This window comes from Mercenaria mercenaria, chromosome 2 (assembly GCF_021730395.1).
Source record: "Mercenaria mercenaria strain notata chromosome 2, MADL_Memer_1, whole genome shotgun sequence".
In the NCBI taxonomy this organism is placed as follows: domain Eukaryota; kingdom Metazoa; phylum Mollusca; class Bivalvia; order Venerida; family Veneridae; genus Mercenaria; species Mercenaria mercenaria.
In genome coordinates, this window is record NC_069362.1 from 4,154,150 (window position 1) to 4,166,913 (window position 12,764).

The following is a 12,764-nucleotide window of genomic DNA, read 5'->3' on the forward strand; positions in this document are numbered from 1 at the left end:
TACATTGAACAATTGCTTATCATCATAATTATGGCCCATTTTGGACTTGGAAATTGATTCAGATTTCGTAAAAGTACATGTTTTGTAACAACTTTTTGACATGTGGCTTTGAAACATTGAACATTTGCTTATCATCATAAGTTCCATCTTTAGGCAAGAGTACATAACTCAACTATTTTGGCTGAATTATGGCCCCTTTTTTACTTGAAAATCAGTTAAATCTTTCATACCAGTCCATATTTTGCCTAACCTGTTTGTAATATGACTTTGAAAGTTTGACCACTTGTTTACAATTATAGTTTACATACATGTATGTAAGCAAGATGCATAACTAGGACAAGAACTGTAGCTCAGTTATAACCCTTTTTGACATAGATATTAGTTAAGTTTTGATAAACCATTCTATAGTTTGTCTTAACTGTTTAATATATGGCTCTGGAACTTTAAACACATGCTTACCTTTATGGTCACACATTGCTTTATAGTGCAAAAGATAATAGGCAAGGGTAGATTTTTCGGAAGCAGAGAGCACCAAAAACACAGCCCCTGAGCCACGCATTTGCATAGTAGGCCTACAACAAAAAGAAGCTGTAATGGAAAAATATTTCAGATGGGTTGCTTCAAACATCCAAGACTTATCCAAATTATCTATTTCCCTTCTTTTGTCTGAAAATCTCTGGTAATATTTTGACCTAATACTTCCATCAATTCTTCGGATAGTCGAGCGCGCTGTCAAAACAGACAGCTTTTGTTATGCAACCAGCGACGTTTCGTAGACAAGCTGGATGGTTTCCTCATACGATAAAAATTTACACAAGAAGTGAGATTGCAATGAGGTAAAATTCAGTGATATTAACTATACAGAAACGGATGCCCCTATTATCAAGTTTTGTAGGGACCATATATTTTACAGAAATGGCTTCTGCTGTAAAAGTATTTTAATAACAATTAAGCGTTAAAATGTATTTATCTGGTAGGTTTATCCGAAAACAGTTGTTCTAATAAGTGTTGTTACTGCTAACAGTAGTAGCAGTATCACAACTGTTACTGCAATTATTGCTTACTGCTGCTGCATAACGTTACATCATACAACTGACACACATACATAACAGATTTTAAGGGGACACTACCAAATATTGAGGAGGCTGTGTGTTTGTGTTTTAAAACGAAATAGTAACACAGTTTCCGTTAATTAGCTTTATTTCATACTACAAAGAAGTTTTCTCATAAACAGACTCAATCCAAACAACAAAACATCAAGGAAAATAGAAATAAATGAGCCGTACCATGAGAAAACCAACATAGTGACGTTGCGACCGGCATGGATCCTGACCAGACTGAGCAGGCTGGTCTGGATCCATGCTGGTCGCAAAGCCACTATGTTGGTTTTCCCGTGGCACGGCTCAAATTGGTTTTGCTGTGTTCTATGCTGTCAAATAACATTTTAGATCTTCTAGACCATCACAACAACAGTCTTTTAGTGCCGTGTGGTGGCCATGATGAGCATGTCTGATCCTTTGGGATCATGAAATCCAGACAATTTCCGAGTTCCGCTTTTTGCCTGATTTAAGGGGGCATGACAGGTGTTGTATTTTTCATTTCCTTTAATAAAGATTTTATTGTTTGGTTGCGTTTTAAGATTTTTAAAAAATAATCTTCATTTAGAGATTTGTGAATGTTTTCATTATACTGTTGACATTCAGCTTGCGAATAAGACTGAAAATAAAATAGTGGTAAACATTTATTTATAATAAACAGTATTTGTCTTTTCTTTTGAAAGAATTATAACGTACCTCTATATTCCTAACAATCAATTTAAATAAAAGCCATATTCATGATAGAAGGTCCTTTATATGTACTTATTAACTTGATTCGACTGTCTCTGTTCATGATATGTAATGAACACATGCAACATATTTCATACCCATTAGCATTACTAATGCGTAACTCCTTTGAGCTTACTCCATGATCCCTTAAGACCAGAAATAATAAACACATTGAATTTTCTCTTTTACGTACCACTAAATATGCTGAAGGTAAATAGCTCAAAATAAGATTTGATAAACTAAAATTATGTCTTTATAACTATGCATCTTCTACAGCTTAACATCTTTTAAAATAAGCGTGTTGATGTCATCATTTTGTATTCAAAGACTTTTTGGCGGAATTATATCTCTTATCATGTAACAATTAAGCATTACAGGTGAAGTAAAACACCAGAAAAGTAATTTCTGCTGTATGTGTTATCATAAATCGTGTTAGTATAACTGCTGGTAGTCCATTCTACAGTAACTTGCTCATTTTTACGAACAAAAGCAACAGCCTGTGATGAAAAACAATTGTTATAACTCCCGTCAATCCCATAAGCAGACGCGATCGCTGTACTTCCAACCCTGATGATATAATACGAATATGTATTAGGAGCAAGACAAATTTGTGCACTGAATGAATAGGTTCCATTAACTGGAGCCGTGAATACTCCAGTGGAAGGACTGTATCCATTACCTTCGTTTAATATGATTATTTTAAATTTCATTATTTCACCGACTGATGGACTCACGTCTGTCAAGTGGTAAACATTGAATGCAACATTTTGAACTGGAACAGAAAACATTTCTTAATTGTTAAATACCGTCTGTTTGAAATTGTCAAATAACCATGTACATATCATTTCTTCTAAAAACTAAATAAATGTATACACATTTTACCTAAATAAACGTGTGTATATTTCATCTAAATAAACGTGTAAATGTCTGATGAATAATTACAATCATCAAGTTAACAACAGTATTATAGTATAAAACAATACTCTGGCACTACAATCGTTAATAAGAATTACGACATTATATTGACATTATTTTATAAAAAAAACAATTTTACGATGTTTTTTTTTTTACCTGAGACTGCAAAAATACGTTTGGTAGAACAGTTTTCTAAATATGAAAATTCTGTCTGCGGACGCGTAGTACTTTATGAACTATTGCATATTTATAGGTTATTAGCTTTGTATCGGGAAATGTGCACGAGTTCTTCAGCGAAAATATTGCGTGACTTTAGGAGCTTTTAGCTACCTTTACCCACATACATGTAGTCAGAAAAAAATCTGCATATAACTAGAAATAGTTCGAATTCGTTCATAATCTGCTATTGCATATAACGTTTTAAAGCATAACCGACCGGGAATTGAATGACTGTCCCACGTAAAAGAAAATATACTGTCTGCATAATATTGTAAAATAATAATAAATATGTGAATATGCAAATATCTGTATTTTCATTAACCCTGCTCTAAAATTTACGGAAGAGCATTAGTGCCAGGTACGTTTTTTATTAACTCGAAATTTACTAACTCAGAATTTCTAGTTAAAAAGTCGAATTTTTGAGTTACGTTACGTACTATAAATTTCGTATTATTGACTCGAAATTTCGTGTTACTATTTTGCCCTTTTATCAGCAAAAGTTTAACGTTGGTCCGTCCGTCAAAGGCCAAAAGTGTAATGGACGACTTTTGACTGTTCGAAGTGGAATCATCTATCTATACATGCATATATTGTTCCGAACATATAGGGACTGGAACATACACTATCATACATCAATGTATGACCTACCATAGCCTCTAGAGCTACCCCAGATTTCAAACTGTATCCAGATCTTCATTCACATGTATAGTATGTTCAGGTGGTAAGGCTCGAACAAGGTCGAAAACCTTCCAGCTATGGTCAAAATAGTGAAATATTCTAAGTTTGAATACTTCCCGGTCAACTTCTGTGATTTCTCCTAAATATCTAGATCTGTCCAGGTACAAGATCTTGTTCAGACTCCTAAATAATTGTGTCGATGCGACGTTTAACCCAACAAAATAAATAAATAAATTAACATGAGCAAACGCTGCCCGGTCATCTTAATTATATGACCCCGTACAGCTACCCGGTGGATATACCTCAGGTACCTAATGTTGGCAAAGTCCTATACATCAACGTAAACTATTGTAGTTAGTGAATCGAAATTTCGAGTAAGTAACTCGAAATTTCGACTTAGTAACTCCAAAGTTCGAGTTAATAAATAAAATACACCTGGCACTAATGCTCTTCCGTAAAAAATAACCACTATCTACACTATAATTAATGTCATTCTGCACGTTTCTAAACCATGTCATTTTAGACCGCTTGCGTCGGCAATAAATCTCTTGTATACATGACTTAAAGACCTGATTATTTACAAAAGTCACCTTTAGAAGTACACATCTACTATTTTTTTAGCAGTCCAACGATTTAATCAATTTTAAATATAACATGCATAATGAGCTTTGTAGAAACTTGATAATTGTTTTACTTTAAAGGCACTGGCCTCCAGATAGTACGACAACAAAAATCAGAAAAATGCTATATTTTCAGCATAAACTTAATTAATGAGAGACAATCTGTTATGGAAACACATGATAAGATGTTTTTTTTTTCTAATCTTTACAATGAAAATCGAAACGAAGTTTTAACGCTTTACTCGAGGTAAACTGCCTTAGTATTAATATTCATATTAACCTGTACAACACGTAATTCCCCGTGGTAGTATTGATAAAAACAGCGGAAAACTTTCTATTGTCGCGGCGACCCATGTACGATTCCCGAGGCGGTCATCTTCGTTTTCTTGATTTGGCATTTTAAGATAGTTAAGAAACAAAAAAAAACTCATATTCTAATGTTCATATGAACAAACTGTAATTTTAAAGAAAGACTTTTTAGCAAAAATCTGGAGGTCGGTGACTTTAATTCAACAAAAAGATTTTCGACTCCCTTTACACAATACTTGGTAACGTGCAACTAATAAATGCGATAAATATCTATTCAACAGATACATCAGATGATGTTATATGACTTTTAAGCATGTACTTTCAACTTGATAGACACCGTACTTTTATGTAAAAGTAATGGCTTTGGTAAAACATTCAAATGCTGCAGATGCTTACTGGCACACGTTCCGGCCATGCAAATTCTGTCATCCATTGTATCCCCAAAGCAATGGTTACCAAATCGAGAGGGATATGGATTAGAGCAGTTACGATGTCTTCTTTGAATGCCGGTATCGCATGTAACGGAACAGGCCTCCCACTCCGACCATTTTGTCCAACCGCCATGTACTAAACACAAACGAAAGTGTTCACGTGTTATCATACATTTAAATGCAATTTCTCATTATGATAAACGGTTCTATAATAATCGGTTTTATACCAGTTTCTGCTTATTTATGACTAAGGGTCTCATTGAAATATGTCCACAATTTTCACAGAGAAAAAATATGTCTAATTTATTTTTTAAGTGGTTATTTTTTTTACTTAGTGAAAATACGGAATTTTGTTAAAACCATTTGTTTTACATGTATCATAAACTACCTTTCACGTGTAAACACCACACCTTATATTTTGACTTGGTGAAAGATATTTCAGTCTTAGTCTGAAACAGCCAAAATATTTTCTTCTTGATGTATTGAATCCTGCAGTTACAATATAGGTAGTAGACCAAGTTATCACTTCTGTCTGTATGTCCAAGGGAATCAAAAAACTAATTTTTAAACTACCTTGTGTAATTATCATTACTGTGCAAGGTCTGGGTAGTTAGATTCCCTTCTGATTTTGTTCAGTGATCAAGCCTCCTGATAACATTTCAGAACTATGTTCGCCATAACGTTACGTAAGAAAGTATGACAACTTTTGACGTTTTAACCTCATAATACCGTAAAATTAAAATAATAAATGGCAAATATTTACTTGGACATGGCTGTATGACGCACGGTTTTGTATCGGTGTCATTTCCAACACAGTCGAGGCCCTGGTTAGCTGGGGCTGGATTGGTACAAGTCCTTTTTCTTGTCTGGATGCCGGTTTCACAGGTCACGTCACATTCAGATCATTGCGACCATTCTGCCCAGTTACCGTCAACTAAATGAACATACTTGGTACAGTAATAAATATATATCGTAGTGTAAGTTCCTTCTTTAATGTAACGGAAACACACGATGCTAAAGCACAGAGCATTTATACAGGTATACATACGATTTCATTGAAAATGATAATTGTAAATCCGTAATGAAATTATCTTAGTTGATATGTATGTAAAGAATTATTCAAGAAAGTCAGTGTTATGAAATCTTGCTCCTTGTTGTCCTTTTGATGTGTAGGCTCAGAACGGCAGTGAAATTGTTTTTAGTGTATAAATATAATTACATAAGACCAGCGACACACCAAACAACGAAGAACAAAGTTTTCCTTTCCTAAAAAGCCTAAGGTGGTATATTTAAGACACACACTTCTTGTTTACATGTAGATTAAACCATTTCGATCCTACGACATATTGTGTTGTCGTGTGTTCTAATATTAGACGTCAAACGCCCGAGATAAGATCTCGTGTGCCCGAAATAAGATCTCCTATGCTCGAGATAAGAAGTCGATGCGCTCGAATTGAGATGTAAAACCCTAAACGCTCAAAATAAGATGACGTAAGCAAGTTGCTTATATCTTGTTTATACACATACTGGCAAGATGTGGGCGTGTCGCTTTAAATTAAGACTGTACTGTAAGATAATGAAATACAAATCCTGAATTGTATAGATATTTTATGTCGAATCCTGACTTAACCTGATTATATATTACTCTCTGAATTTGGTTAGAATATTCTCTAAAACAAATTGCATAAATAAAGTACATCTCTTACCCAAAGTACACAAACCACAGAACTTTGGGCACACGTTCTTCGAGTGGACAGTGTCTTGACAAATATTAAACATGGCATTCATGTACGCACAATCAACTTTCACATCATCGATGCAGGTTGTAGCTATACGATATTAGACAAAAATGAATAAAGAAAATCTTCATCAAAAGTCTTCAATAAAAACTGAAATCGGAAGTCACACCCAGAAGACACGCTGGGAACTGACCAATAGAACATACAAGAAAAGTAATCCAATTAACTAAATCTCTGTTTCATGAAAGTGTTTTGAATAAACTTGACGTGAAATGTATAAAGTAGCCTTTACATGCACTTTAAAAAGGATTAATTTGATGTGTGTCTTATCACCTTATCACAACACATTCATCTGTTTGTGAAAAAAAAACAGCTGTTACATTTTTGTTACTTTTTGTTGTATACTTTACAAATGAGATAATAATGGTGATCATGAATTCAAAAGGTGTAGAAAGGATATAATAAAATTCTTCAGTTTAAAATACATCCTTAGAAGTCTGTCGATATACAAGTATATGTATATATGTGCATACGTTTGTGATGAAGGCACAGCTGATTGTTACATCTTTCGGTACTACAGCATTCGTGACAATATGTACTGCGAACGCTAATATCACGACCAACTAGTCCTGAGGCTCCACTTGACAAGGTTCCACATTGCTGTAAGAATGTGTTATAGAATTAATATCGAAGGCAAATCTATAAACAAATGACTGTATATTCAATCTACAAAATGCTTAAAACAGATTTTGATATCATATTTATCAATAACTTAAAATTAATTGTCAATAAAAAACCAATTATAGAAGCACTGTAAATGAATTAAACAGCAACGTTTACACATCGTAATCATATATTTAAATAAAGCTCTATCCGTCTTTCAAATGGATACATAGAGTTACATACCTGATTTTCGATACACCCCAATGTAAACTTAGTAATCTGTCCGGATGTTACGGAGTTGGTAACGCATGACTGTGAATGACAATAAGATGTTTATTTTAAAAAGGAGGTGACCCAGTAGTCAACTGCTAACGCACAAGACTACAAAACACTTCCGCTTAACTTACTTAAAATAACTCTTTTTTTTTTGGAAAAAGAGACTTGTATATAGGTGCCTTATACCTGACACACTAAAGAACCAGGGAAGCTCCTGGTATCAGAGCATCAATCATTAACACTCTTCATGAAACTGGAGACAACTAAAGATAAACACGATACAAAAGTCCTTAGTGTACATGTATATGGAAATATACACATGATGTTCTCTTCAGGCAAAAAATATATAAGAAGTGTTATATTTTGAAAAAAAAACAAAAAAAACAACAACTATCTATTGGTTTTTACTTTTTTTCTTTTTCATTCTCTACCTGCTCTTTCGGGTATATTGAGAACCCGAAGGTGCCAGTTATGTGATGTTTTAGGAAAATTCGCTCTTAACAGGACTCGGATTAACCAAGACAATCGACTTGGCATTCAAATTAGAGCTACATGAATTTATGATCATGTCTGATTCTTTACTGAAATTACCTGTCCAATACTGCAGAAAGAAGTATTGAGACAACTTTCAATGTCAGAAACGTCCGAGCAAGAATAGCATTCCAGAGAATCTAAAAAATAAAATATCTGACTTCGAAATAAATCCATTGCTTATTTCCTATCAACTAGACCATACATGTATAATAATAAAACAGGTTTACATAGCATTGTATTACATTATATGTCATATCTTTAATCTTGATTTTATTTGTTTTCTTCTACAATTTGGAAAATTAAAAATACATTATAAAGATTTTTTCTAGCTTGATTAACATTATCCAGTGCTAAATATATTATTAAAAACCATCAAGCAAGTATGACATTATCACAAAAAATGCAGTAAAATAAAATCAACATACTAATGCTCCTTGGAACTACAATTAACAAAACCACTCTAAATATTGTCATATCTGAAAAAAAAATTCGAAATTTATTCAACTAGCAGTGCAGTTTTAGACTAAATTATAGTACTTGTAAAACTAGTTTGTTTTAAAATATTTAGTGCATGTTTGATAAAACATGTGTTGATACGCTTATGTAAAGAAAAAAAGTAGAGTTTATTTGTTTGTTTCAGTGTAAAATTAAATTATTAATAAACATACCAGATACAATATTTGAACGAGTGGCATAGTCACGAGTGAAAATAAAAAAAAAAAAAAAAAAAAAAAAAAAAAAAAAAAACAACAACAAAAATTACAAACAACAAAAAATTAAAAAAAAACAACAAAAAAACTGTTATCACGAGAGAAAGATATTTTGAACGTACATGTAAAAAGATTATCTTTTGACTTAATGTATACATTTTCATTAATTTCTTACAAGTTAAAAATATATCTGATATTTTTCACTGCGACAATACCAGATATTTTTAGCTCTAAAATTTCAATAATTCACTTAAAATATGTAAAGAAGTATAACAACATAAATTTAAATGAAACTTACATTCAAACATTTTCAAAAATGATTGCAGGCACTTCGCATCTTCAGGTAAGACTTTTGATTGAATTTTCTACGTCAGTCTGTAGGTTTTTATATCATGTACAGTGCGCTGAAAAGATAAGAGCATGGACGAAATATATGTCAGTCATGTCGTAAGTTCAAAAACATTTCGAAACTATAATTTATAATAACACCAAAAATGTTTAAAATAGATAAATGAACAGAAGTTTGGCAACCCAATGCCTTGGTGGAATTGCCAAATGCCAGTCAATTATAAACAAGTTACAAAATCCATTTGCCAACACTCAAATTTAGTCAGTCGTACAGAAACTAATTGTAAATGCAGCAAAGACGACATTATTGTAACACTGTATTACTTTTAAACCGAATTCAGTAGCAAATGAACACCCTTGTTATCCGGATAATACGAAATGATGTGATAATTCCAAAATGCTTCAAACTGGAGGAAATGTCAAACTTGCTATGGACATTGTTTTTGTCAATATTTTCTTATTATTCATTCTGATCGTTTAAAGTATTATAACTGATTTAACATGGTTTAGAAGCTGTACCATTTGCACTAAACAATTTGAGAATGAGTTTGGCGATTCAAAGCGTTGTCAACCTCATTTAATGGACTTAAGGTAATGAATATTTTTTTGTATTATTCAGTTATTATATAAACAATGATATGAACATGTTCAAACGTTTTTTTTTAGCTCAAATAACTCACATTGACAAATATATAAGCTTATGTAGTAGTTGATGGATACTGACCCAAGTGTTCATAGAAATTTCGAAGATAAAGCCCGAAATGCTATGAGGATAATAGCCAATATTGTAGTTTGAAATTTTGCATATGCTGTCCTAAAGGTACTGATTGTTGTATATTGAAGAAGTATACTCATAAAATGTGGTAACTAATGGCTGTAGCATGCCCAAGGTGATGTTTTATACACATGGTCAGTACCAGATGTTCCTGAAACATTTTATCAAAAGGGTAAATGTCTATATCTTTGTAAAATTCTATTTTAAAACACAAGTCCGCTGTCAGAATGTTTTAAAGCTTACACGCCTGTATTTTTTCTGCTAGATTTTGGTAATTTAAACATTAAACAAGCCAGAACAGGTAAATTTAACACCTGAATCTAAATGTGCTGAGGTTCCGCAGGGGGAGGGGGTACACCCATATTTAGAAATTAAGTATGCTAGGGGTCTGTTAGCATTTTAAGAGTGTGAAAATAATGGCACTTTAACAGGTCAGTTTTGCTGGAATATGATGAATACTGCTGTGAATTCATAGAAGTACATTCCCTTAATCCCTTAACTGATAATAGTTTGATATTGTACTTAATAATTTAGTACATTTGTTAACTTTTCCATACAAAGTTTCCCCTACCAAAATTTCGTCTGCAATACAAGACTCACATGCATTTCTATACTGAAATATAAAGAGTTGGTCCCAGTGTATAGGATAAGATCTACGTTCATTAACTTAATATTTGTTCAATATCCCCTTCCCTCTTCTTCTGTAAGTTCAATACATTAAGTTGTTGCTATGAATTGTAATTGAGATCATTTTTTTTCTTTGTTCCTTGGGCTATAATAACCATGTTATTTTGACTGCTGTTCAAAATCTGTGGTATGTTTTGTGGTGTTGAAAATGCTGGGCTTTTTTGAAGACAGTAATATACGTCTCGTAGATCTTGGTAGGATGAAGATAACCTCCAGTTAAAGTCCAAAAGCCATTTCTAAAGGAGCTAAAGATCTGTATAGGTTGACTGCCGGGTACCCACCACCAGCACTGAAACAAGCGCCAATATATGGCCATATCTTTTCGGCATTCTTTATCGGGTCTTTATCCAAAGTCATCATTCGGACTATCTCTATAATTGTAAGACTTACATTCATGGTAAGAGAGTGTTAAAATTTCTTTCCAATAACATATGAGGCAAAAACTCTTAATCTGCAATGGGTTTCATATGCTCTACTTATTAGGTTGCTGTGCCTGTTACCAGTATAACAAGAGCCGTCGGAGGACAGCAACACTCGACTATTCAACAGCCTTGTCAACTGAATGAATACAAAAGTCGAAAAAGGGGCATAATTTTGTTAAAATGGGAAAAAGGGATATGGAACCTTCACAGTGCTTATCAGCTCATGACTGATACTCATGACTGAGTGTGTGAAGTTTCAATCCTTTCCCATTAGTGGATACTGAAAAACTAGCTTACATACAAAAACTTTTAAAAACCTAAAACTGCTAAGTTGAGAAAGGGGCATAATTTTGAAAAAATGCAAAATAGAGTTATGGGACCTGCACAATGCATGTCAAATAATGACAGTGAACAAGTGTGTGAAGTTTCAAACCATTCCCATTAGTGAGAACTGAGATCATACCAGCTTACATACAAAACCGTAACCAAGAATTTCTAAGTCGAAAAAGAGAAATAATTTTGTAAAAAAGCAAAATAGAGTTATGGAACCAGTGCAGTGTAGGTCAGTTTATCACAGTGAATAAGTGTGTGAAGTTTCAATCCATTCCCGGAAGTGGTTACTGAGATACCAGCTTACATACAAAACCATAACCAAATCGGGACGCCGACGCCGACGCATGGGTGAGTCCAATAGCTCTACTATTCTTTGAATAGTCGAGCTAAAAATCGTTAACAAGTTCATATCATCATGTTTTACAAACTCATTCACCAGAACATGTCCATACACACAAGACTGGTCAATGTGTAATGGTATGTAAATGAAAGAAGTTAATGACGGCTATTATCAACTTTCAAAGACAACGCATGTAGGGCATTATCCATGGTCATTTTCGGCTATTGTCCATTTTTCACACAAGGATCAATATAAATGGTTTTGACATAAAAACGGCAAACGTAAACAACTTACTCTAAACTATGTCAGATAGTGAAATGGCAGAGCTGTATATACAGTGAATTACAAGCACAAAAACAATTCTAAATATTTTTTATGAATTTTCAAACTAAACTTACATGGATTTTGTAAACTATTTAACATACTGTGTATTGTATTCACAAAAATAAAGTAAAATAATTTGAGTTCCATGGAAACAAATCACCATTCGTTCTTTTTGCAACATCTTGTGGTTAAAATCTCTTATCAAGCCACAGCAACTTACCGAAAAACCTGAAATTTTCAGAAGCGTTCATCTGTCATTCTGTAACATTTTGGAATTATCACAGCATTTCGTATTATCCGGATAACAAGGGTGATGAATGCATTGGAATTCTTATGGATCGTGGAATTGAATGTAATTTGTTCACTCTCATCATATTTTTATCATTATGAGTTTTGTTCAAAATAATGACACATCCTCCTTTTACATAAAATCTTTCCTTATCATTTTTCACTATTTATCATTATCAAATTCATAATATTAACATTATCATATCATTATTTCAATTACTATTACTTTCATAATTATCCTCCTCATCATTATCATTATCGTTATTTTTAGCTCACCTGAGCACAAAGTGCTCATTGTGAGCTATTGTGATCACCCTATGTCCGGCG

At 33.1% G+C, this 12,764-nt stretch overlaps 1 protein-coding gene across 2 annotated transcripts; it reads right to left on the bottom strand.

Moving 5' to 3' along the window:
* Positions 1-1,383: 1,383 nt before the first annotated feature.
* Positions 1,384-9,309, bottom strand: LOC128550186 (uncharacterized). Of its 2 annotated transcripts, XM_053528666.1 has the most exons (9): positions 9,219-9,309; positions 8,636-8,686; positions 8,268-8,347; positions 7,644-7,712; positions 7,271-7,397; positions 6,705-6,827; positions 5,762-5,932; positions 4,964-5,134; positions 1,384-2,598 (listed from the first exon to the last, which is right to left on the bottom strand). In XM_053528666.1, exons 1-7 carry the CDS (start codon positions 9,226-9,228, stop codon positions 5,901-5,903), a joined length of 492 nt encoding a protein of 163 aa, XP_053384641.1. In that variant the 5' UTR covers positions 9,229-9,309; the 3' UTR covers positions 1,384-2,598; positions 4,964-5,134; positions 5,762-5,900. The 2 variants fall into 2 exon arrangements, with proteins under 2 accessions (XP_053384641.1, XP_053384635.1); XM_053528660.1 differs by lacking the exon at positions 1,384-2,598 and having other exon boundaries at positions 2,865-5,134.
* Positions 9,310-12,764: the final 3,455 nt, after the last annotated feature.

What these genes read in the sequence shown, in the direction of transcription:
- LOC128550186 (XM_053528666.1), bottom strand. An exon ending in TGTAGTTCCAAGGAGCATTA is followed by an intron (nt 8,348 to 8,635) that starts GTATGTTGATTT and finishes TTTATTTTTTAG; the next exon opens with ATTCTCTGGAATGCTATTCT. An exon ending in CTGTGGTTTGTGTACTTTGG is followed by an intron (nt 5,933 to 6,704) that starts GTAAGAGATGTA and finishes ATGTTCATTTAG; the next exon opens with TTGACGGTAACTGGGCAGAA.